The following is a 26452-nucleotide window of genomic DNA, read 5'->3' on the forward strand; positions in this document are numbered from 1 at the left end:
AATGACTGTCGGCTGAGAAATCACGGTACGAAGTAGGCCATTCGCCAACGCCGTGTCCCATTTATCGTTCGCTACGTGCGCAGCACAGCGGCGCATTTCACATCATGAGCATACCTCAGTGACGTCAGTCTACCCTGCAATTGGCATAAAGTTCTGACCACTCCTTCTTGGTGTTGCATTTGCTCTGTCAGTCAGTGTATATAGATGATATGAGTAAACAAGTGGAATCAGAGGTAAGGCTTTTTGCAGATGATGTTATTCTCTATAGAGTAATAAATAAGTTACAAGATTGTGAGCAACTGCAGCGTGACCTCGAAAATGTTGTGAGATGGACAGCAGGCAATGGTATGTTGATAAACGGGGTCGAAAGTCAGGTTGAGAATTTCACAAATAGGAAAAGTCCTCTCAGTTTTAATGACTGCATTGATGGGGTGAAAGTTCCTTTTGGGGATCATTGTAAGTACCTAGATGTTAATATAAGGAAAGATCTTCATTGGGGTAATCACATAAATGGGATTTTAAATAAAGGGTACATATCTCTGCACATGGTTATGAGGGTGTTTAGGGGTTGTAGTAATGATGTAAAGGAGAGGGCATATAAGTCTCTGGTAAGACCCCAACTACAGTATGGTTCCAGTGTATGGTACCCTTACCAGGATTACCTGATTCAAGAACTGGAAAAACTCGGAAGAAAAGCAGCTCGATTTGTTCTGGGTGATTTCCGACAAAAGAGCAGCGTTACAAAAATGTTGCAAAGTTTGAGCTGGGAAGAACTGGGAGAAAGAAGACGAGCTGCTCGACTAAGTGGTATGTTCTGAGCTGTCAGCGGAGAGATGGCGTGGAATGACATTAGTAGACGAATAAGTTTGAGTGGCGTCTTTAAAAGTAGGAAAGATCACAATATGAAGATGAAGTTGGAATTCAAGAGGACAAACTGGGGCAAATATTCATTTATAGGAAGGGGAGTTAGGGATTGGAATAACTTACCAAGGGAGATGTTCAATAAATTTCCAATTTCTTTGAAAACATTTAAGAAAAGGCTAGGAAAACAACGGATAGGGAATCTGCCACCTGGGCGACTCCCCTAAATGCAGATCAGTATATTGATCGATTGATTCCCAGTCCACAGTTTGCAATATTTTCTCATCCTGCTTTCAGTTATAAATGTCGTTCCAAACCTGCCCCTGAACCTGATCATCCTGAAACCGTTGTCCCTGTTCAATCTCAAGACCTACCTACCCTGCCTCTTCCTCCTCCCTCCCCTCCCCGAGTTCTGAGAACATCATTCGTTTTATTACGATGGTGTTACAAAACGTCCTCCCCTTCCATCGCCCACACATCCTAAATCAGATCCAGCTAGCGGCTCGATTGGTTTTGAACACTCATGTCGACGTGGCGTACTCGGGGAATAAAATGCATTTTGCATTTTTTCCCCTAAGTACTGTTCACTTTATGCGTTAGCGTATTGAAGCTCTACTATGCCAACATAAGATCTCTTAAGTCCAATCGGCCGCTGCTGGATACCTCCCTTTCATTGTATGCCCCGGATATTTTTGTTCTGAATGAGACATTTCTGACGCCGGCCCAAATGCCTCAATTTCCCCGGTTTACTTTCTATCGCGCTGATCGCCCGACTCAAGGCCGTGGTGGCGTGGCTATCGGCGTCAGACGGGATTTTACTGTTATTCAGCACTATTTTCACTTCCCTACTAATTTCTCTGAATATCTAATACTCGAAGTAATTACTCCTCAGAAAACTATTACGGTAGCTACTATCTACATACCGTCTAAACCTTTCATTCCCTCTGATTTCATTAAATACATAGACGTTACATTTTCTGAATATATTATAGTTGCAGACCTTAATGTTACTTCATATACCCCTACTGAAATCTCCGAGTTCACTAATTTATGTACGTCTCTCCGGGGCATGCGCTTCCATTTTCCTTTCCACACCCTCCCAGCCAATAATTCCACCCCTGATGCCCTTCTTCTTTCTCCCTCCCTTGCCATATCTATCACCACCCAGCAGCTCGTTTCTATAGGTAGCGATCATGCCCCAGCCCTTCTCACCTTTCCTGGTGTTCTTCCCCGTCAGACCTTACCCCCTCCCCGCCCTCCCCCTACTCGTCGTTTTAATCACACTAATTGGAATGCTTACCGCACTACTCTCACTAACTTACTCCGTGATGCTGTACCGCCTACCAATATTCCCACTCTATTCGCCCTAATTTCTAAAATAGAGCAAGCTATCCTTACCGCAGATTCTCTTCATATTCCTCGTCACTCCTACCACCCCTCCAAACCTCCTATACCCCCCCAAAGCTCTCCGTTTATTGCAGCTAGCTCATGACTACTTTACTGCATATACTCGAACCAGGGATCCTACTACGCTTCAACAACACCGCCGAACTTTACGCCACGCGCGCTCATATATTAAAGCTATTAAACGTAAAATGAGGATGGACAAGTGTACTAAGCTAGCTGATTATCACGACCCTCGACGTTTTTGGACGACTTTTCGAAAACTAACCAAAACTACCAACCCTCTTCCTCGCTACCCTATTACACATCCCCCCAATCATCCACAAACTGACCAAGACAAGGCTAATCTTTTCGCTGACTATTATCAAACTGTGTTTTCCCCCTCCCACGCTCCTAATTTCCATCATCCTCACGAACCCACAATCATTGCTTACTCTGATCCTACCCTCCCTGAACTTCAACCTTCATTCCTCCATTTTTCTCATGTTGATTATACTCATCCATTAAATGCTCCCATTACACCCACTAATATCCGGCTTTTCCTGAAACATCGGAAAAACACCTCCCCTGGTTCAGATACCATCTCATATCGTCATATTCAAGAAGCCCCTCCTATTCTTTTTGATCTTCTTAGCATTATTTACACCTACATTCTCTATACAGGCGCGTACCCCGATCATTGGGGTAACGCCAATCTTCTCTTATTCCTTTTTGCTAGGGGCTTTACGTCGCACCGACACAGATAGGTCTTATGGCGACGATGGGATAGGAAAGGCCTAGGAGTTTGAAGGAAGCGGCCGTGGCCTTAATTAAGGTACAGCCCCAGCATTTGCCTGGTGTGAAAATGGGAAACCACGGAAAACCATCTTCAGGGCTGCTGATAGTGGGATTCGAACCTACTATCTCCCGGATGTTCTCTTATTCCTAAAACCCCATAAACTCCCATCTGACATTCGGTCTTATCGCCCAATCTCCTTACTCCCTGTCCTCAGCAAGATCCTAGAAGGGATTCTGAGTAGGAGACTTTCCTCCTATCTCGACTCTCTAGGTCTTATTCCATCCTCTCAAGCCGGTTTTCGATCCCATCATTCCACTCAAGATCACCTCTTTCACATCTCCTCTTCTCTCAATGCCCATCTTCGCCCCCGTAAAACTGCCGCTTTAGTTTGCCTCGATGTGAATAAGGCTTTTGATTCAGTCTGGCATGCTGGGTTGCTTTTTAAGTTACGCCATCTTCCCATTCCTATCACAATCATTCGATTTATTTTCAACTATCTTCAACATCGATCAGCACAGATCCTCATCCGTGGTACCCGTTCCTATTCCTTTCGTATGACTGCGGGCGTAGCCCAAGGTTCCCCCCTTTCCCCTCTTATATATACTTTATATACTTATGATATCCCACATCCCGACCCCCCTTTAAGACTCTATCAATATGCCGATGATCTGGCTATCCTTGCACTTACACCTACTACTGTTACTCTTACCCGTTATTTACAGACCTACCTCTCCGATCTCGAATCCTGGTTCGACGCCTGGCATATTGCTGTTAATCCCACCAAGACCCAATTTATTGTATTTCGGAAAAAATCCCGCCTCACTAGACCCCGTCACCGAGTTCTTTTAACGTTGTATGATACTCCACTAACAGAAACTAATACCCTAATCTACCTTGGTATTCAATTCCAGAACAACCTTCATTGGAAACATCATTTAACACAAGTCTACAAACGTGCCCTTCAACGCTTCCGAGCCCTCTGTATTCTTACTGGTAAAACGTGGGGCCTCCGTCCTTCCCAAATCCTCACAGTTTATAAATCTTTTATCCGCCCTGTCGTAACATACAGTTCATTGACCTGGCTCACAGCTGACAGACAACAATACGTGACCTTGCTTAAACTTGACAGACATGCTATGCGTATTGCATGCCGTCTCCCCTTTGACACCCCTTCTGCTGACTTCCAACCTCTTTATTCTTTCCCCACCATCCTTACTCATGTCCATGATCTTCGTCTCAAATACTTACAATCTGCCCTAGCCATCAATCATTCTGCGATTAAAGAAGCCCTCAACCTTTCTCCTCTTGCCACCGCTATCCTTAATAATGACCGCTCTCCTGCTATCTCTTACCTTTTCCCCACCCCTATCACGTAACTTCCCCCTCTGTCCCACTGCCTTTTTATTCTAACTTTTCTTTTACTGGATATTATGATGCTTCTCGCGGCAGTGGTACCGGCCTCCAATATCTGTGTCTGAGTGCTTTACGACACTACCAGTGTCATCTCTATCCGTGTTCATTTTCAATCATTCTGTGTTTTTCGCGTATTCATTGTTTCTCTAGTGTTCGTCCATTTCTTTCTGCTTCCACCATAGTGTTTTTCGTATCGTACGTCAAGATGAACTGAAGACATTTCTCTCTCAGTACGATGTGTTGTGCATTTATACTTTGTGTGCCAATCGAAATCAATGCAAAATAGACTGACATGGAAGAAATCACATAATATTTCCTTGTTATATACTTGTGTCTGTTTTACATTTTCTCGGTTTCAATCTGTATTTGATTATGTTTTGTTTTCAGTATGTACGAGACATACTTCTATGTATGTGTTCCAAAATTCTACTTTTATGTACTCACTCACCGGCCAAAGAGCTACATGTTTAGCTGGTGGCCCGCTTGCCCCTTACCGGGCAGGAATGAAATAACTATTTGAATAAAGAATAGAATGAAATTTAAACTCCACGGAAAATCCAAGTCTCCAGCGAAAGATCGATATGTCAGCTCAGCACTCGCCGTAGATAAAACAGGAAGGGCCTTAACACGGTATGGGAATAGGATCGTTGGCTTATTCGATGATGATGATGATGATAATACTAATAATAATAGTAATAATAATAAGTAACCGCCCCCTACCTGCAGAAATGTTGTCATGAGAGGATCATGAGTTCGTTTTTACCTTCCGAATGACGAGACTACAATATTTATAACATTCCTGGAAGCATTGTATTTTGCAATCCCACTCACGGGTGGGTTTTTCAGTTTTTTTAACTGTGAGAAACTGCCACTGACAGTCGTTGCACGAGAGCGGAATCGTATACTTATGTTGTAAGTCTCCATGTGCCTCACACACATTGCATTATGAAATAAACATAAACCTTGCTTCTCTTGCCTCGGTATTCGTCAGTAATCTGTAGGTTTTACATGGGCAATAAAGGAATAAATAGTTATAGTACGTAATGTGAAAGGCAGTGATTTCGTTTGATGCTTCACTATTTCAGAATGAAGTACTGTACTTGTCAGATGGACGCATGGCGTTAATGATAAGCTGGTTGTGGCGGAGATAGAGAACGTTGACGAGACGGGAAGGGGGAACAAGGGACGTGCTCACATGCGGAAGGATACTTTTCCTAAGCTCTTGACTTGAATTTCAGTATAGGCACCGTGCAGATACATCGAAATGCTACTACTAGCGCTACATAGTGGCCCGTTTTGAAACAAGAGGTGAGGTGTAGTGCGAGAGTCTCAGTACAACATGTGTGACATTCGAACAAGTTGCGGGTTTAAAGCGATTCAATTCGGGGATCTAAGTGAATCATCATGCAATAAAGGAAGAAACCTTGTTGTCAGTGGCCACGTGAACGGCGTTGAAGAGTTAATTTCGAATGGTTTCGGATACATCACAGGAAAAGTCACCCGACAAACGTCTGGCAATTTGCCGCCTTATATCGTGAAACTTGAGGTAGGCAAGATGTAGTTAGGTAACAATTTATAAAGTTTATTTAGTAAGGATTAGTTAATGCATGTTTGCTAAGTTGTACGCATTTTTATTTTGTGTTCAGATTGACCAGAATCGTAATGTCTCTACCAGCGAATGTTCCTGTCCTGCCGGCGCCAGAGGAACTTGCAAACACGTGGCTGCGGTAGTGTATTATATAAATAATGAAAATGTTGTCTCCAAAACAGACCGTCCGCAACAATGGGGAAAACCGAGCCCGAAAACAATGTCAACAGAAAAATATAGAAAAGGCAAACGCGTAGAAGAACTGTTCGGTAAAAAGACTTTGAGGACATCTCTTCCCCCCTTCGAATTAACTGAGAATATTTTAAAACACATCCCTTGCAGTCTTCGTACAATGCTTCGAGCAGAAGCAAGTACTGAAATCGAACAATCGTGCAGGGCCGTAGTCATCTCATTGATAGACAGGGTAGTGAATGATGTGGAGAGAGAAGAATGTGAGGAAATTGTGACACACCTATTACATTTACAAGTCTCTAACGACGTGCGCTTGCCAGACAAATACACCTTTCGCACTGTGAGTGACGAAATGTTTTTAACCAGCAAAGTGCAGGTTGATACAGATCATATAATTAAAATCTCCCTGGATACTCTATCTCAATCAGGAAGCCCTCGGTGGTTTCAAGAAAGAAAGATAAGAATATCTGCTAGCACGAAAGCACATCGGATCAAAACTACGCGATATAACTTCGATACTTTAGCTCTCGCATTTGTAACTGAATCTCCAATTGGGAGAGCTGCTTTGAACAATCTTTCTTACGGAAGTGAAATGGAAAGTGAAGCAATAGAATGCTATGGAAGTTCATTTGGTGTTCGTGTTATTCGATGTGGGTTAATAATCCACAAGAAACAACCTTGGATTTGTGGATCTCCAGATGGCATAGTTCTCAGAGGAAATGTAGCTGACAGAGTGTTAGAAGTTAAGTGTCCATCTTCGTGTAAAGATAAACCAATAGTAGATGAGTCAGGAAATGTGCGAGTACGTTATCTTTACTTTGACGAGCAAAATAACATACAGTTAAAGACAAGTCATATGTATTACACACAAATACAAATACTGATGTACATAACTGGCTTGGAAAAATGTGATCTATATGTATATAGCAAAGCACAACAGTTGACAATACCTATTTATCAGGACAATAAGTATGTCGAGAAATATCTCACCAAAATGACAAAGTTCTATTTCAATAATTACTTGCCAAACATTAGCGGTATCCCTAATAATAATAATGATAAAAATAATTAAGTATTTATTTGCCAATTCTTGTGTTTTGAACGTTGAACAGATCAAAATGTAAACAGAGAATATATAAAACAAACTGATGGTAGAACAATTCTTAAACTATTCTTTAATTATTGGAGGTTGCAAATTCGTTAACACGCAACACATATGCACGATGTCATCCACGTGTGGAAAAAGTTCTGTTGGCAATTTCTGTAATATATTGTATATTTTAATTCTTTGAATACACCTTTCTACGTGAATTCTAACACTCGCAATATTGTAAGTACTCTCAACTTCCTCAACTGTTAATCTCCCGTCATGTAAGAACGGTGGTGTCACGATTACCACACCGCGGCCAGATCAGTTAGTTCTGATGCCAGGAAATCCTTTATCACCCATGACCTCATCGCCAGGTTGAAGGAAAGTTACTAAACCACTGTCGGTTGTTATGAATGAGTCGCTAGCTCTTCCACCGTAACATTTAGATTTAAAGATGATCACACCACTAGGCGTGATTGCAATTAAAACTTTTGCAGTGTAGCAACCCTTGTATTGAGAATAGAAATACACTCTCTGATCTACTTGGGGAGGCTGTTCAACCCTAAAATCCGTGCAGTCAATAATGACTCGACAATTACCGTAATTTCTCTTGAATGCTGAAGGCATTGTTTCTTGAACACTTTCCTTACTAGGCCAGAATATGAAATGTTTCGTACGCAGTGTCAGTTGCATAAGCACGGTCGTAAAAATACGTGAAATTGTTGTCCTGTGAACACCGAACAGCACTCTCAAAGCAGAATAGGACAGTCCGGTTTTCATTTTCACTAGGAAAATCAGTAATCTGGTTTCTTTACATAATTTCGAAACGTTACAGTTTGGTAATAACGCAAGCAGCAAGGCAAAGACGTTGAAGTTCACACCTGTTAAATCACGCATTTGTGTGTTGTTCCTTATGGAATTGTAGCCTTGGAAACCTGAACCCTTGATGTCTGCATGATCGTATTCCGTTCCACACATTTGATCATGTTTCGTAATGTCCCCTCCCAGACCGAAATTAAGTGGAATACATGTTTGTGTATTTACGTCGTTTTCATGTATTGAACAAGAAAACATGAAGTCTGAACAATGAAAATCAGATGCCTCTGTTCCCACGGATGCATCCTTGGTTATGTTACTTGGGCATACTGTACTCGAAAATTTTCCGTCTGATTCTTCCTTTTTCAATCGCTTGAGTTGTCTACGAAAGCGCTGTAAGCTGGGCCCCGGCGACACATTCCTCTTCTTGTATTCATCCGGAAATATTGTCGGAACATAGGCTGGACCTAGTGGATGTCCAGATCTTCTGTTTCCGCTGAAATGTGCACTACATATTCTTGAGTAAGTCGTGGGTTGCCAAAGTGATCCATCAGTGCTAAAAATTAAAACCAAAATGAAATTAAATCGGATCAATTGAACTTGTTGCAAACATGTGCAGTACGTATGTGTAGACCTACTTACTTCGTTCGGTTAACTGCTTGTATCCATCGCCTCCTTCGGTCCACTTCTATCGCTCGTTTTGGAAAACAATAAAATTGTACTTCACTTCCTGTATTTGCGTAAGTATTGGAACATCCGACAACACAACAATTGCGTTTACTTGATCTCCTTTTCTCTGCCATTTTCATCGGAGTAACTACACGCTCACTCAGAACAGCTACTGCGAGTCTGGAGTCTGTCTCACTTGTTGTTCTCCGCCCGGCCGCTAGAGCGACACGCACGGTGCCTATAGTAGGGCTGGGACAGATACAACGCAACCGTTTTATCGCAACCGTTTCCGGAACACAACCGTTGTCGAATGAAACCGTTGCGAGAAAATAACAGTTGCAGTTGCGCTTTGCTGTTGCGTTCTTCGCCAGCACAGATCAAGTGGAGTTTCAAGTTTCACAACCGATACCGGTACGTATACAAAACTGCCTTCCGCAATAGTTACGTTTTTGACACTGGGGTTTTCCAGTGTAACTCACAGGTGAGATAGGCTGTTCTGGAGAGCTGCCCTGCTATTGAATGATGCGCCTGACGTCACCGAGAGCCATAATAGACAGTGCTACACCAGTTCTATGGCTCGAGTGTTGTAAGGTGCAATTAGTTGAGTATTTTTAGAGTTAATTTTGTTAGTTATTCTAATTAGCCTCCATTCAGACATGAAATACAGAAGTAGTGGATCTTTAGATGCCGTGACATTTAACATTTAAAACTAATACGAAAACATAGCATGACTTCAAATCCGACTCTGTAATGACAGGCACACTCACAAAGGCAATCGTGAGTTGAGAATCAACCTTTTACGAACAACTAAAAACATAGGTATTTATCAAGGCATAATACTGCCCCAGTTTAAAGAAGGAAGCGAACTACGAGCATTATTCCACCTCTAGGTCGCAGGAAGTACAATAATTTAAGATTATTTTGTTATAGATTTGTAAATTTTGTTGATATTCGGACACATTTATTTGTAATTTCTGGAATGTACGTTAGTAGATTTTCAAGCACACGGTAATTTTAAATTCTTCTAACCCACATTTCCAGTAGTCTGAATAGGTAACATTGTATAGTAGTAGGTTAGAAGAGTGTTAGAAACAAGAAAGTTATATTACTACTGTCGACTAAACTATTATGGTCATTCAAATGTTGTTGATGGTATAACCAGTAAGCCTATAAACTCCAATTACACCATAATTTTCCTCGTTTTATTTCACGGTAGTCACGAACGTTTGGAATTTTAAATTTGTACTTTAGTATTTTTTATGGCAAATGGAACGCAGGAAGTGCCCGTTTTTAAACGTGTTTCAACAATACGTCAAGTTAAAAAATTATTTCTCAAAACACATCAGATCGAATCCAAATTTTAACACAATATACAATGTTATGTTTTATACATTAACTTATTTATAAATTTAAGAATTTACCGAGCTCGATAGCTGCAGTCGCTTAAGTGCGGCCAGTATCCAGTAATCGGGAGGTGGTGGGTTCGAACCTCACTGTCGGCAGCCCTGAAGATGGTTTTCCGGGTTTCCCATTTTCACACCAGGCAAATGTTGGGGCTGTGCCTTAATTAATGCCACGGCCGCTTCCTTCCCATTCCTACGCCTATCCCACCGTCGCCATAAGACCTACCTGTGTAGGTGCGACGTAAAGCAAATAGCAAAAAAAAAAAAAAAAAAAAAAAGATAATAATAATAATAATAATAATAATAATTTGATGTTCCCAAGGAAAAAAGCTGTTATCAGTTTTGTAAGACAACCTTTTTCTTGGCTTGGGGTGGTTAGAAAACTACATTCTTGGTCGCGTTGTAATCTTTATATATCTTTATATATCCAATGGTTATGCTATATGACTGTGAAATTCGTAAATGAATTCAATTCATTCATATCATTTGTGTTTATATTGGATAGAATGATATACATCATTGACTGGCCGGTACAAGGAAAGATGTGAGGCGTTGCCGCGCACTCCCTCATTTGTTCGGTAGAAGTACGTTACTTTGCAACCGTTGTATGAGGGCAACTGTTTCGCCCAGCACTACGATATAGGATGCTTGGACTCGAATATACTCGTGGCTATGGCTAGCCCATCACTAATTTAACGCTTTTTTAAATATAGACTCCCCGCCATCAGGGAATCTTCCAAAAATTTGTAGATATAAAATCTGTTGTATTTCGGGCTACGAAGAACCAAAATGGATTCCAAATTTATTTCATAGTGTTTGTCGTAATTTTAAGAGTGATGACATAGGTATAGTAGAAGAATAGAAAAATTACTCCAACTCAACCTTATTTTTCATTTTTATCCAACGGAGTATATTTTCCTCCCACTATTAAATATCTTCAGTTTACTCGATAGATATTATATATAATCGCAGATGTCTATAATCTAGTACATACAACACCGACACGAACGATAGAAATCAGGCCATAGTGCAGTAGCGTAGCGTATACAGGCCGTATTTCAGCTCCAGACCACTTGGAAGCGCTGCAGGGTGTAGAGTCGCGTCTTGATTGGCTGACTTGCCTTGTGGCCTATGCTCGTAAAATGAAAAATGGCGATTCAGTTCTGTACTGTTTAGTGTTTAATACTGTTTGATTGTGTATTTCTCTTTGTTGTGTATGGTTATGAGAAGTTGCGACGAAGAAGGAACAAGTTTTTCGATACGGTACGCTTAATGTCCAAGTGTTGCTGTATGCTTGCGTTCTGTAGTTTTGCAATTTCATTGTAAGCTACATGTAACCAGAACAAAAACATTGTTATTTTCTGCCCGAAGATGCTAAATACAGCGAAGGTAAGCTATGGAAATATAATTGTAAATAGTGTATTAAAGTACCGGTATACGTTTTCATTCCTTCCATTTCTTTGTTTTCGGTATTGAAACTTTGTTTATAAACGTCATGTTCTTTATTTCAGGGAGGTAACACCTTGAGGTTAAAGTACTCCTGCAAGTTTTCAGCATGTACAAGTGGCTATTATGTCGATATGACTGGCAATCTCAACATCAAGAATAAGCATTTTTATAAATAAGGATTATCTGAAGTAGTGGAAGCATGTGTGTCGTCGTGTGAGTGATGGTGTAAATTGTTCTAGTTTTTATGTTTGTGAAGTTCATTTTCTTGAGAGGGACCTTATTAACTACGGCACACTAGGCACCAATTAAATTATAATGTTATTCAATCAATCAATCAATGATCTGCATTTAGGGTGGTTGCCCAGGTGGCAGATTACCTATGAATGTTTACCTGCCTTTTTCTTTGATATTTTCAGGACATTTATTTAACATTTCCCTTGATAATTTATTCCAATCCCTTACTCCTTGTGCTATAAATTAATATTTTCCCCAATCTGTCCTCTTGAATTCCAACTTTATCTTCATATTAAACATCTGGAAAGTATCCCCTATAATCCCTGTAACTTGGACATGCCTGTGTCAAGTATTAGCATGGCATAAAATAGAAAAGTAGGCCTAAATGAAATTTCAGTAATTTCACAAACAGGATTTGTAATCTAGATCTGTCAGTATTAAGTGATGTTGAAGTGGTTGAGATTGGAGAAAACACACAAACTATTATGGACGAAGGTGAGTAGGCCTATCATTTTTTGTCAGTAAATCATTTATATCTGTGCTCAGTTACAGAATGCTAACAAAGCTCTGTCTGGTATGTGGTGGAATGAGGATAAGGTTATGGCACTTTCTATTTATAAATGTGGGCCTTACATATATCAATATTTGGTTACTCGATAATCTTCCCTCTGTCAGGCCTTTGAACTCTTTACCATCTCAAATACCTTATGACACTGGTCTGAATCCATCCATAGTTGAAGTGCTGAAAGTAGAGGTTCCAAAATGTCTGATATTGATTAATAATGTGCCCTCCTATTTGATGAAATGTCATTAGAAAAGGGGTTATATTATGAGGCTAATAAACAAGGTAGGCCTATATGTGGGTATGAAGATCTTGGTCCTTTAGGAAGGCCATCTGCTCTAGCAAATCATGCATTAGTTTTCATGTTAAGAGGTATTCACAGAACTTGGAAACACATAGTGTAACTGCCTATTATTTTACCACAAATTCAGTACCAGCATGTAATGTAGCCTTACAACAGCTGATTGAATTTGTTATAAGTAAGGGTTGAAAGTTGTTTGCACAATTTGTGACCATGGCTCGAGAAATCAGAAAGCATTGTTAAGGTAATTTAGAAAGACCCAGTCCATTCCATTTTCTTGTGAATAGTGAACCAATTGTTATCATGTATCATGTTCCCCTTCTGAAAAATACCAGAAATGCCTTAATTGAAAATAAGATTCAGGTTAATGATCACAGGGTGGTAACATTTAAATACATTCAATATAGACCAAGGGAAAAGATTTAAATCAATCAATCAATCAATCAATACTGATCTGCATTTAGGGCAGTCGCCCAGGTGGCAGATTCCCTATCTGTTGTTTTCCTAGCCTTTTCCTAAATGATTTCAAAGAAATTGGAAATTTATTGAACATTTCCCTTGGTAAGTTATTGCAATCCCTAACACCCCTTCCTATAAATGTGTCCTTTTTGCCCAAACTGAGAAAACAACATTTCAACTTCCAGGATAGCTATGTGAATGAAAGTTAAAGTTGCTGCTGCACAGTTAAGCCATACTGTGGCAGCTGTAATTGAAACATTTGTAGCTACTCAAAGTGTTGCCCTCAGAAGCTATGTACACAGCAGAATTTGTAGAAGCAAGTGACAACCTTCTGGATTCTTTGAACAGTTGTAACCAGAATGCCCATGAAAGTAAGATGTATAGATGTGCCCTTTCAGGAAATTCTCCACACATTGAGTTTTGGAACACTATTCTAAAAGAGATATTATCCGCGCACTTTTTAGTGATAGATTTTTGTACTCGTTGGAGAAGTAAGAAGGGTTCCGTTAATACTGCCAACTGAATGGAAATGAAATCTGAATTGAATCGATAATATGATTGATCGATATGAATTTTATAAACCTTTATTATTTTAAGCAAACAACTGTGTCACACACACAATATTTAATACTATATAACGTTTCCCGTTGCGAAAAGTGTTCCTAGCATGAATTCTATAGTTTAGCTTTGCTGTGTAAACACCAACAGTACGAGTACTTAAAGTGTACGCCAGATGGCGCACAGCGATGATAAGCGATTCTTAGTTTGTGTTTCAAAGGTTGTCAATACGAATCTCGAAGATAACCAAAGTCGACCGCTTCAGCACTAGGGTGTAAATCTATCACTAAAAAGTGCGCAGATAATAGGTACCTGGAAAATAAGAGACCTTAAAACTGGTAGAGATAAGACATGCACATTCAGTTTCATTGATGGGTGGCAGATTACTATAAGATCTATTAATTTTTTTTGGAATAGGTAGAAGAAAGTAGGATTCAGGTATTTTAGGTAATATGAAAGCTCTCAATCAGGAGCCCTTAGAGAATGCATTATTTTGCATATGACAGCATGTCATTTCCAACACAAATCCACATGTTTTTAGTTTGTAATGCTTTTAAAAACTTGTATTGGAAATAATATGGCTTTGCCCTTCAAGAATATGGGTAAGTGTGAGAGTGATAATTGTTTTCCCCTTAGCAATTTATATCAGTTTTTAAAAGTGCTGATGATGACAATCCAGGAGTATGTAAGTGGCACTGGCTCTGTTGATTGTGAAGGTATAAATTACTGTCTCAAGTCAGACCAGTGAATCCCACTCTGAACTATTAGAAGACAATCAAGCTGTGACATATGTAGAAGGATATATTTTGAAAGTTTTAGGTATAAATAATGAGTGTGATGTGTGCAAGGGAAATCTATATTTACCTAACTTGACTAAAGGCCATTTATTTACATATTTCAAAGAAAACAGTTCATCACCTAACTTGCAGTATGCCAGTAAACAACTGAAAGATTTTCTGCTTCATATTCATGACCCATTGTATATATTTTTGGACAAATATGGTCATACAGAAGCATTAGTAAATAGCTTTAAAGGTTTATTCTCCAGGCAGCTTACTCCTTTTGTAGGAAACATTGTCTTGAAAATGTAAATTTGCAGGCAACTCTTCCATTTCTCATTTAAGAGAGTGTAAACATTTGGTTGAGGAAAAGTATTCAGCTGGACATGACAAAAACATTTAAATAAATTCAAATGCCAGTAACAATTGTGTATGTAAACAGTGTTAATTTTGCTAGAATTTATTATCAGGTTAGCTATACGCAGGCTTAGGTAGTTTTAAGACTTGTGCAGTTGTATAGACTGCATGATTGCTTGTCGTATTTGCTGGCACCAATATATTTTCTTCATTGGTTGATTGTATGCCATGTGTTGGCCTAGGTATTTTGGTTTGAAGACTTGTGTGGTTGTAAGCATTACAGTATATATGTATAGCCTATTGTATACTGCTTCTCCTTCATTGATTAGGTTACACATTCTCATATGTAGGCTGAGGAATTTTAAGACTTGTGTGGTTGTAAATATTATCTGTATATACTGTATGGGTTCATGGTGTGGGTTTCTGTAGTCACATCCTAGTTCGTGAACCACGGGCAAAGGTTGAGTGGCCTAGCAATTGGTCCTGGGATCCGACACTTCGAAAAATGAAGGAACCTGTCAAAGAAAGAAAAGGGTCATAAGGGGCAGGAAAATGAAATACTCCCTAGACCTCCATATGTAATACCATCTGAGTTAGAAAAGAACAAGAGTTGACCAAGGGAAGTTGGATAGGATAGATTGTGAGGAGCCTGGCACAAGTAAGTGGAAGCAATGCTAGGACTCAGCTAAGGGCCTCGTGGTCGCCAACCCATGCTCCCAATTCCAGGGCCCCTTTTAGTCGCCTCTTATGACAGGGGATATTGTGGGTTTTGTTCTATTGCTCCCACCCACAGGATGAACTAATGGATGAAGATGATTCCTAGGAGAATAATGGACTTAGTTATGGAGGGTAAGAGAGGTAGGATGAGATCAGAACAATGATTAGACAGAGTTCTCGGGGATTTTAAGGTCAGGTTCACCTTTGGAGGGGGGTAGAATAACACCCACAGTATCTCCTGCCTGTCATAAGAGACGACTAAAAATGGCTCTAGTGGCTCCAAGCGTGGGTTGGTGACCACGGGGCCCTTAGCTGAGTACTGGCATTGCGTCCAATTACTTGTCAGGCACCTTGCTTTCATCTATTTTATCAGACCTCCCTTGGTCAGCTTTTGTTCTTTTCGACCCTGACGGTACTAGGTTGCGAATCCTAGGAAGTCTTTCATTTTCATGGCCTTTATCTTCCTTTGGCCGATATCTTCACTTTTCAAAGTGTTGCGTCCCTTCCATTTCTTCCCTCTGATGAGTGTTATATAGAGGATGGTTGCCTAGTTGTACTTCCTCTTAAAACAATAATCACCACCACCAACACTTAAAAGTCAGAGGTGTAGAACTAAAGGAAACCACAGAGCTAGTTGCGAAAAGAGGGCTTTGAAGAGACATGGTTAATTCACAGAGGATTGTAGGGTGAACGGTGAAGGGCATAACCGTCTATAGTGAAGATATATGTATTTTACTGATGCTTGTACTTTTGCTGAAACCATGGTACTGCAGTCTTCATTAACTGATGATGGCCTAGGCAATTTGAAGACTTGTATTGGTGGTAAACATTGTAATGGAACTACCACCTCAGCGACAACTCTAAACGCAGATCGCTGATGACTGATTGTCTTCTTTCATGTGCCTATCATTTCTCTGCTTTTCCTCTTGTCATTTAAAATGTTTGTAGTGTTTTCATTGTATTAATGAAGTTGTCAAGTTTGAAACCTGATGCCTATGCTTGATTTCAGGTTATTGTCCTTTATTGAGTACGAGGAGGCTACTGCTAAGGAGTACTGTTGGCCGCGGTATATTTATGATATTGTAGCAAATGGTGAATGGAATGATGGGCAAATTTTTACTATGTGTGCTTTTACATGGATCAATTATTGTGAAAGTCCTGGCCCTTTACAACGCCTTCTGAGGTTGTTTAGAACTGATGTATGTAATGTTCAAAAGTTAAGGAAAATATATGATTTTTTTTATAAATGTGAAAGGCTAACGACACACAGACTTATGTTTGAGTGGGGTGCTAGAGTTAATGGGTGGAATTGTTATTCGCAACGTGTTGAAAATTTGCATCATGAACCTGTTGTTGTTGTAGGAGGCAATGGAACGGGAGTGTTGGGCGGACCTAGAATCGACAGTTGCAGAGAAGGATATTTTGATCGGGAGCGAAGAAGGAGATAAATATATTGAATTGGAAGGGTTAAGAGAGCGAGGTGACTTTGAGTTAAAGAGATCTAATGCAGGTCTTGACCTGTCTAGCGATAATAGTGATATCAGCAGTGACCTCGACCTCGCGAGCGGAGCGAGCGATAAGGCGCCCCTAGTAAGACCAAGGGCGCCGGCCGCTGTAAGCTCTGGCAGTGGACTTAGATTATCACTGCCTATCAGTCGGCCAGTGCTCGCTAAGTGTAAAGCATCTACTGCTAAGCGGCAGCGCAAGGTAACTTTATTCTTTCTTACACTTGATATTGGGGATAAATATTATGATGAAATTAGGTCTGATGTTGCTTCTTATTTTGAATATGAAAGTGTGTGTGTCGGCGTTGAGCCTTATAAGGAAAGGGAAGGATATCACTTGCATATGTTTATACGACTATCAGAAGGTGTTAGTTTTGATACTTTTCGTGAGTGGGTCAGTGCTTATTTTGCTGATTGTCATTTTGATTTGCAAACTGTTAAGAATGAGAGGAAATAAACTTCAAATATCATGATTTTGTTTTTATTGTTTGATAAGGTTATGTTAGTGTTTCTCCCACAGAATTCAATCCACTCAAAGCTCCTCATTCCAAACTGAACACACAATGTCATTGTATGCGACGTTGTGGTCCTGTTCCCAATGACAAAGTTTATTTTTCAGCTTGTGGTTTCCGAATTTAGTGAGCTGGCCAAGGTGAGAAGTATGAGAATCTTAGGTTGCAGAGTATTTCCTGGCATGAAAACTTTCGTTTTGTTATTTAGAATATCCTGCGTCCCCTCACGTTTCTCAGTATTTTAACATACTGAATTTCGTTTCATTATGTATACGAAAATCTCAAAATACAAAGTAATTTATGAACCAGTAGTAAAACATATTGCTCAGTCACGCCATATTCATTATGAGATGAAAAATGTAGACTATTACATGTTATTCAACTTGTTAAGATATTGAGAAACGTTTGGGGAGGCGGAATATCCTATATTAAAAAAACGAAAGTTCTCATACCAGGAGGTACTGTGCAAGCTAAGATTCTGTGGCGTATACTACCAACACTCGGCCAGCTGGATACCTCGCTGCACACGCTCTTTTCTGCACAACTTGTAAGCAAAGAGAATGCTTGTAAGGAGCGATAAGGAGTCTGTATTTTAGAAATAGCCGTGAGAGCGCTGAAGGTGTGGTTTCCATGTGCCATCTGTCGGTTCGGTATTCATATTCAATTAAACTTTGAATTAAACTATTGGAATGGCTGCGGACCGTATGTTATTATTTCTCCTCTGCCTTATTATTACCATATATATCTTACCGAACTCGTGCGCTCATGTTACTTACTGAACCTATTTCTGATTGTTATGAAAGGTGTTGTCATTAAAATTTGAGGTTAGGCATATGCATAATTCCTAATGATGTTGACAGGGAGGAAATATCCATGTAAGATCCATATCTGCGGTGTTAAATCTTCCATCATGTCTGCGGTGGCCTATGGGGTGGACCGGGACTATACCGATGGTGAAATTCTTGATCAACTTCACCAGGACGGCCTCGACGTCTTCCGAGTCCGCATCAAGAATTCAAATGGTCCTACGTCCTTGGTTCGCATACCTATAACCACGGCCAACTTGATGCCACAGAACACCAATATAAAACAGAAGTGCACAGTCCATGTTAGAGCTTGGAAACAAAGATGACCGAAGCGCTCCTAGTGGTCTGGATCCTAAGTGATAGCACGGCCGGATGATCCAAGAAGCGAGAGCTACGCAGTTAAAGGGAAGGAATATGAAAGGGTGCCATATATGGTGATCTGCGCCGTGCGACATTTCAGATAATTGTACAAAAAACGTATAATGGTAAAGGGAAGCGGTAGATGGCGGAGTTTATAGAGCAGTCCTGGATGCCAAACCGAGTCAAAGGCGCGGTTGACATCAAGGCATACTAATACTGCAGTTTTACGAGGTCGAAGAAAGGCATGGAGGGATGCAGAGATATGAAATAAATGTTCATGAGTAGAATGATGAGGGCGAAAACCTGCCTGAGAGGAAGGAAGAAGACCGAATGAATCCCCTTTAGCTACCCACATCTTTAATAATAATAGGATACCTGGAACTTACCCCACTGTCGGCAGCCCTGAAGATGGTTTTCCGTAGTTTCCCATTTCCACACCAGGCAAATGCTGGGGCTGTACCTTAATTAAGGCCACAGCCGCTTCCTTTCCTGTCCCATCGTCGCCATAACACGTATCTGTGTCGGTGCGACGTAAAGCCGATAGCAAAAACAAAGTAATTTCCTCTGTCATTCATTAGTCATTTCCCCAGAAGAAAGTGACAGGCTTCAGCAGCCGGCGCAGTTCCTACCCTCGCCGCTAGATGGGGGCTTCATTCATTCCATTCCTGACCTGGTCGAATGACTGGAAACAGGCTGAGGAATTTTTTCATTCTAAATCTTTAAGCAAGACGTTGAAATGTTTACTGCGATCTCCCGAATACTGGCCACACTTAAGCGACTGCAGCAGTGGCGGCGCGTGACTTTCGTCACTGGGGAGTTCAACAGAAGGAAGATATCTGTTGCTCCCCCCCCACACACACACACACACACTACCACTCCAGTTTTCGTTCAAGTCCCTTCGCTTTTATCACTCAGGAAACATAAACATTGAAAGCAAAACACATCCTGTTAGTAATTTCGCACCCACAGATCCACTCGGTTATTGGTTCTTTTGCATATATCCATTCTGAATTTACGCATGATTTCTTTACTTTTAGTCTGCTTCGTTATATCAAGACCAGGCAGTGGGTGGCCAGCATTCTTAATCTCAATTTTGCGCTCAAGAGAGAGAGAGAGAAGAAAAGTTTGTCTTCCTAAGTACCTGGACACTGTTCATACTCGTTTTGAAAGTTCCTACCTTTCCCAGCCACAAAGATTGTGGATCCAACCACAATGCACAAAAACACATACAGGGACAAAAGATTGTAACTTCTTTATGTCCTAAAAATTAAGTTTCTGTACGGCACAATAGTACACTGACACGCATGCACAGCGTACAATAATATAACGAATTATGATAAATACTGTAAAGTTTTATAAACACTAGTATCACATTTGAAATACAGGAGGAAACTTTAGGGATGTGTGTTCTCACTGTTGACAACGTTGGTAACTTAATATTACAAACTCATGTGGGATAGGCAATTAACATTTTCATTGGTATTATCTTCCCGTTATTCTTTGCCTCAATGATTTTTAATTTAAGTTTCTCTTCAAAAAGTAAATACTCCAAAGAAAGCAAATGAATAGATGTTTAGTAAGTATTGATATATTTGAGACAAAATATCAATCGGAATTTGGCAGTTTAATGTGACTTTTGGTAGTAATGATGCTTTAACTATCTCCCGAACACTGGCCGCACTTAAGCGACTGCAGCTATCGAGCTCGGTCCTATCATTTTCAGCTTTATGTCGTTCACCCTTTCCTTTATACACAGGGGCTACTGTAGCAACTCTCCATTCATTTGGTATAGCTTTGTCATGCAAACAATAATCAAATAAGTTCATCAGATATAGTACTATATCCCAACCCATTGTCTTTAGTATATCCTCCGAGACCTTATCAATTCCAGCTGCTTTTCTAGTTTTCAACTTTTGTGTCATACTTTATAAGTCTTCGTTGTCATAGGTAAATTTTAATACTTCTTTAGTATTAGTAAACTCCTCTATCTGGACATTATACTTGTAACCAACAATCTTTACATATTGCTGACTGAATACTTCTGCCTTTTGAAGATCAGCGCATACACTCTCCCCTTGTTCATTGATGATTCCTGGAATGCCCTTCTTGGAACCTGTTTCTGCCATAAAGTACCAGTACCTATACATACTCTTCCATTTTTTTACTAAAATTTGCATGACCGCCATTTATGCTTGCTATCATGTTATCCTTTCTTTTTTTTGCAAGTTGATTTACGTCGCACCGACACAGATGGGTCTTATGGTGAGGATGGGACAGGAAAGGGCTAGGAGTGGGAAGGAAGTGGCCATGGCCTTAATTAAGGTACAGCCCCAGCATTTACCTGGTGTGAAAATGGGAAACCACAGAAAATCATCTTCAAGGCTGTCAACAGTGGGGTTCTAACCCACTATCTCCCAAATACTGGATACTGGCCACATTTAAGCAACTACAGCTATCGAGCTTGGTCATGTTATCCTTAGCTGACTTCTTTGCTATATTCAATTTGCTGGTAAGTGCCTTCAATTTCTCCTTACTTCCACAGCTATTTCTAACTCTCTTTCTTTCCAATGTGCACCTCCTTCTTAGTCTCTTTACTTCCCTGTTATAATATAGTGGATCTACATCATTCCTTACCACATTTAAAGGTACAAACCTATTTTCACATTCCTCAACAATTGCTTTAAACCCATCTCAGAGTCTGTGTACATTTTGATTTACCGTTTTCCACCGATCATAGTTACTTTTTACAAACTCCTTCATGCCTGTTTTATCAGACATGGTACTGCTAATATTCCTAATTTTAATACATTCCTTTCTTTCACATTTATTTTTAACTACCACAAAAACATCTTCATGATCACTAATGCCATCTATTACTTCAGTTTTTCTAATGAGCTCATCTGGTTTTACCAGCACCACATCGAGAATATTCTTCCCTCTAGTTGGTTCCATCACTTTCTGAATCAGATGCCCTTCCCATATTAACTAATTTGCCATTTGTTGGTCATGCTTTCTGTCGTTTGCATTACCTTCCCAATTATTATTTGGTAAATTGAGATCACCCGCTACAATCACGTTCCTTTCCATATCGTTTCCCAGGTAACTGATTTCTGAATCTGCGTCAGCACTACCCTTTCCTGGTCTGTACACTCCAAAGACATCAAGTTGCCTATTAACTTTAGAGATGAGCCTTACACCTAGAATTTCATGTTTGTCATCTTTAACTTTTTCGTAGCTTACAAATTATTCTTTCATAAGAATGAATACTTCCCCTCCTACCATTCCTATCCTATCTCTACGATAAAAGTCAGTCGAACCAGCTCTGTCAGAACAACTAGTCTTCTTCACAATAGCCGAGGAGACATTATCAGCACGCTTTCTCACAAATTAGAATCAACACTCTTGTATCAACTAATATCAAGAATGAGTGTCCCTTTTCGACCAGCAGCATAACAAGGGGCAGCAACCATAATTTCAATTAAAGAATACAACTACTTTTGCTCTGTTGCATATCCATTCTTCACTTTTACAACGGAAATTAAGAAGAAAGCTGAATTAGAATAATATGTGCTTTGATAATTATACTTATGTCAACATATCATCTTCTAGATTGTTAAACAACCTTATATTTCAAAACAAATATTCATTCGGCGGCCACAAGAGACAGTTTAGCATCAATGATTTGTACGCAGGATTGCAAAAACTTTTGATAAGGCAACAGTTTATTACAACCACAACCAGTTTGAAAAGTTTTTAAGCAGATTTTATTCAGTGTCCTAAACTAAAACAAATGTTCTATAGTATTTTAAAAAAATAAATAAATATAGGAATACAATTTTAGCCATAGACATTCAGACTAAGCTTGAAGAATGGACAAGTCAGTCAATAAATAGTAATTTTTATTTATACGATCTCTTTAACAGTAAATAACCATTTCAGCCAAGGTGATTTCTTAGAAATTTTTATTACACAAATTCTCAGACTGTTAATTAAGAACATGTAATATGGACTTCTTTAACTCTGTATAAAATAGTATCTATGTAACATTTTGTACAAAATCAGGATCCTGATTAATGATCAAGAGGTACGAGATAAGGCTGATGATGCCCAGCTAGAGGATGAAACATGTCCCAATAATGTTATTATGACAATATATAAATCTTAATTATAAGAACTTTACATTGTATTGAATAGGTGGTTTTTAATAAATACACGTGCTATTTGGACTTGACGTAAAATTCAATATGGACCAACAATGAGAAGGATTACATGTAACACACTCCAGTTCTGTGAGAAAATTTTTGCATCCATTACATCCTTTCTCAGCCATGAATCAACTCCTATTACAATATCTGGCAAGTATATATCTATTAATTCTATTCCTTTCTTTACTATACTTCTACAGTTCAGCACTAACGTTTTTATGTCATTCTTACTTGACTTCCAGTTCCCTGTACCCTTATCACCGCTCCCTAGGCCACCCCGTTTCTCTCAGTGTACCACCCTGTTACCCTTCTAAAGAAATTTCCTAACTTATATGTACCACTGCAGTTTACGATCTAGAAATCTTAACTCCCAGTTCCCCACATACCCACTCCATAGTCTCATTTAAATCCCCAATCACTTTCCAGTCGGTATGCCTAACACAGTATTCCACTAATAACAGTCTCTGCTTCCTTAAACTTACCCATGCTGCATTTACCAGATCCCACACATCCCCAACTATGTTTTTTTTTTTTGCTAGGGGCTTTACGTCGCACCGACACAGATAGGTCTTATGGCAACGATGGGATAGGAAAGGCCTAGGAGTTGGAAGGAAGCGGCCGTGGCCTTAATTAAGGTACAGCCCCAGCATTTGCCTGGTGTGAAAATGGGAAACCACGGAAAACCATTTTCAGGGCTGCCGATAATGGGATTCGAACCTACTATCTCCCGGATGCAAGCTCACAGCCGCGCGCCTCTACGCGCACGGCCAACTCGCCCGGTAGAACCCAACTATGTTGGACTTGTAACTGTTTGTCTTATGTTGTTAGTACCAACGTGAAACACTACCACCTTTATGTTCAGAATCGCCATTAAAGAAAGTGTTAAACTTGGCATGAAAATGTTAGTCATACATAACATTGAAAATGGAAGAAAGTTGACGTGCCTGATCTGGTGACATGTGAACATATTCTACAAAGCTAGAGGAGGGTGCAATGAAATTGTGATGCAAATAATGATCATGAAACATAATTTTGAGTATGTTTATGGGCAAGCAGGAGAAGATAAAGAAAAAAACGTACTTGTGTTATTTCTAAATAAAGAAGTTTTGTGAGTTGGTACTGTACAAGCCACACTCTAGTTATAAGTTTAACTGTACAAGCTAAAACACTTTTATAATAATAATAATAATAATAATAAGATAGGTATAGTGCATAAATGTGCAAAGTACATTTTGAGATCAAAAGTTCCGTACAAAAAAAACTTTGCACTGGTACATTTTCTCCACTTCACAGAGAAGCATAAAATCATGGATATGTTTTTAGATGAGAGCAAGTTCATTTCCACAATTCTGTGATCTTTTGTGTAGCAGAGAAAATGTATGAGTGAAAAGTGCGCTTCTCTGTAATGGAGCACACGAGTGTAGAGGTGTGATTAAGTATTTTTCATGAAGAAAAAATACAATACTGATGGAATGAAACAAAGATTTGTTCATAAATTTATCTACAGTCATAGGTTGGGGTACGTAAGTTATACTCGGTGTAATGGTGAATGATAGGGAAAGTACAAAACGTGCTGTTGAGTTGTTATCTGGTTTACATGGCGACTGAACACAGCATTGGCACAAGTACTACTCCTCATAGTGGAAATGGCTGGGTCATCATTTAATTCAAGGGCCAGTCTATCACACTTGAAGGAGAGAAACTCTTGACCAAGTGCTGACTTCACATCAATGTTCAAATCGCTACCAAGTACGATGGGTAGTAAATTATAATCATTCTCACAAAGCTTGCGTTCTTATAGGAATGTATATATGATACTGCTGGCCTAGTATACTTACATGATGAAACTGCTTGCCTCAGTTACAGTAGTGTCAGAAAATTTTGATGCTAATTCCAGATAGATCTCCAGCCCAAAAACATACCTAAGTTAAGTGTGTCATTTCTCACACATCATGACATGTAGCACATTATTTTTCCCACAACCAACAAATCCCTCTCTGCATCAGCCCTTGTTTAGGGCCATTTCTGATAAGCCTTCTTTTTATGTTTACAAGCTGCTCTCACTTCATCATTCCACCAAGATGTTTGTTTTTTGCCATTTTTACACACAGTTGTTCCTAGGCATTTCCTTGCTGTTTCTACTAGTGTCCCTGTATGCCACCCATTCTCTTTCTATACCCTCAACCTGCTCACTGTCCACTGTTTGAAACTTCTCATTAATCATATCCATGTATTTCTGTCTAATTTCCTCGTCCTGAAAATTTTCTGCTCTTATTCATTTGTAGACAGATTTCACTCTCTCTATCTTAAGCCTAGAGATACTTGGATCGCTACAGATCAGATAGCGGTCTGTATCATTGAAAAATCCCTGAAAATCCCATACATTCCTAACATTTCCTGAAGTGGTCCTGATACAGTCTAATATGGACCTGGTGGTGGTCCTGATATAGTCTATTATGGATCTGGTAGTGGTCCTGATATAGTCTATTATGGACCTGGTACCTCTACCCTCCCATGTGCAGTGGTGAATAGCCTTATGCTTGAAGAAAGTATTCATAACTGCTAATCCCACACTAACACAGAAGTCCAGTAAACGCTTCCCATTGCTATTAGATTCCTTATCTTCCCCACATTTACCAATCACCCTATTGTATCCTTTAGTTCTGTTTCCAACTCTCACATTGAAATCGCCCACTAGCACTATCTTATCCTTGCTGTTGACCCCGACTATAATGTCACCCAGTGCTTCATAAAACTTGTTAACTTCATCCTCATCTGCACCCTCTCATGATGAATTCACTGAGACAATTCTCGTCCTAATTCCTCCAACTGCTAAATCTACCCACATCATTTGCTCATTTACGTGCCTAAAAGAAACTACAATATGTACAATACCATTCCTGACAAACAGCCCTACCCCACACTCTGCCCTCCCCCTTTTAACACCCCTCAAGTACACTTTATAATCTACTATCTCTTCCTCATTATCTCCCCTTACCTGAATATCACTTACTCCTAGCACATCCAGATGCATCCTCTTTGCCGACTCAGCCAGTTCTACTTTGTTTCTTCCATAAGCCTCATTAATATTGACAGCTCCCCATCGAATTCCATTTTGTTCAGCAAGTTGTTTCCAAGGAGTCCCTCGCCTGTCAATTAGGAGTGAGACTCCGTTACTCCCGTAGGTCTGAGGCTTGCTTAAAATGTTGTGAGATCGGTAAATTAGTGAAACAAGATGCCACCCCACTTACACATAGTACAACTGAGGTTCTCTCCTCAAACGCGTTAGGGACCACGGTGGATTGTACAGTCCTAGCCACCTGAGCACAACGAGGGCCATGACTCAGATTATGTCTGAGATGCCCACTCCCATTCCATAGCAACTGGTATCCCGACTCTCAGGACCACTTAAAAGGCCACGCAGCCATTGCCCA

At 39.9% G+C, this 26452-nt stretch overlaps 2 protein-coding genes and 1 long non-coding RNA gene across 3 annotated transcripts in view; all 3 read left to right on the forward strand.

Moving 5' to 3' along the window:
* Positions 1-5700: 5700 nt before the first annotated feature.
* On the forward strand, positions 5701-8496 carry LOC137501851 (uncharacterized). The gene is made up of 2 exons (XM_068228956.1): positions 5701-6002; positions 6103-8496. The coding sequence occupies exons 1-2, from the start codon at positions 5796-5798 to the stop codon at positions 7306-7308; spliced, it is 1413 nt and encodes a 470-aa protein (XP_068085057.1). The 5' UTR covers positions 5701-5795; the 3' UTR covers positions 7309-8496.
* A 674-nt stretch (positions 8497-9170) lies between these two features.
* The window catches only part of LOC136878724 (cytochrome P450 4c3-like), a gene marked incomplete at its 5' end in the record, with an annotated part of 108104 nt that continues 90822 nt past the window's right edge, over positions 9171-26452 (forward strand). The window contains one exon of the mRNA XM_068229047.1: positions 9171-9222. Coding sequence (XP_068085148.1) covers positions 9171-9222 — 52 coding nt within the window. The remainder of the gene's footprint in view (positions 9223-26452) is intronic.
* On the forward strand, positions 11364-16877 carry LOC137501853 (uncharacterized). Its single transcript, XR_011018653.1, has 2 exons — positions 11364-11603; positions 11726-16877. It is a non-coding gene; the product is annotated as an uncharacterized lncRNA (long non-coding RNA).

The sequence above is a fragment of the Anabrus simplex genome, chromosome 8 (genome assembly GCF_040414725.1).
Source record: "Anabrus simplex isolate iqAnaSimp1 chromosome 8, ASM4041472v1, whole genome shotgun sequence".
Lineage (NCBI taxonomy): Eukaryota > Metazoa > Arthropoda > Insecta > Orthoptera > Tettigoniidae > Anabrus > Anabrus simplex.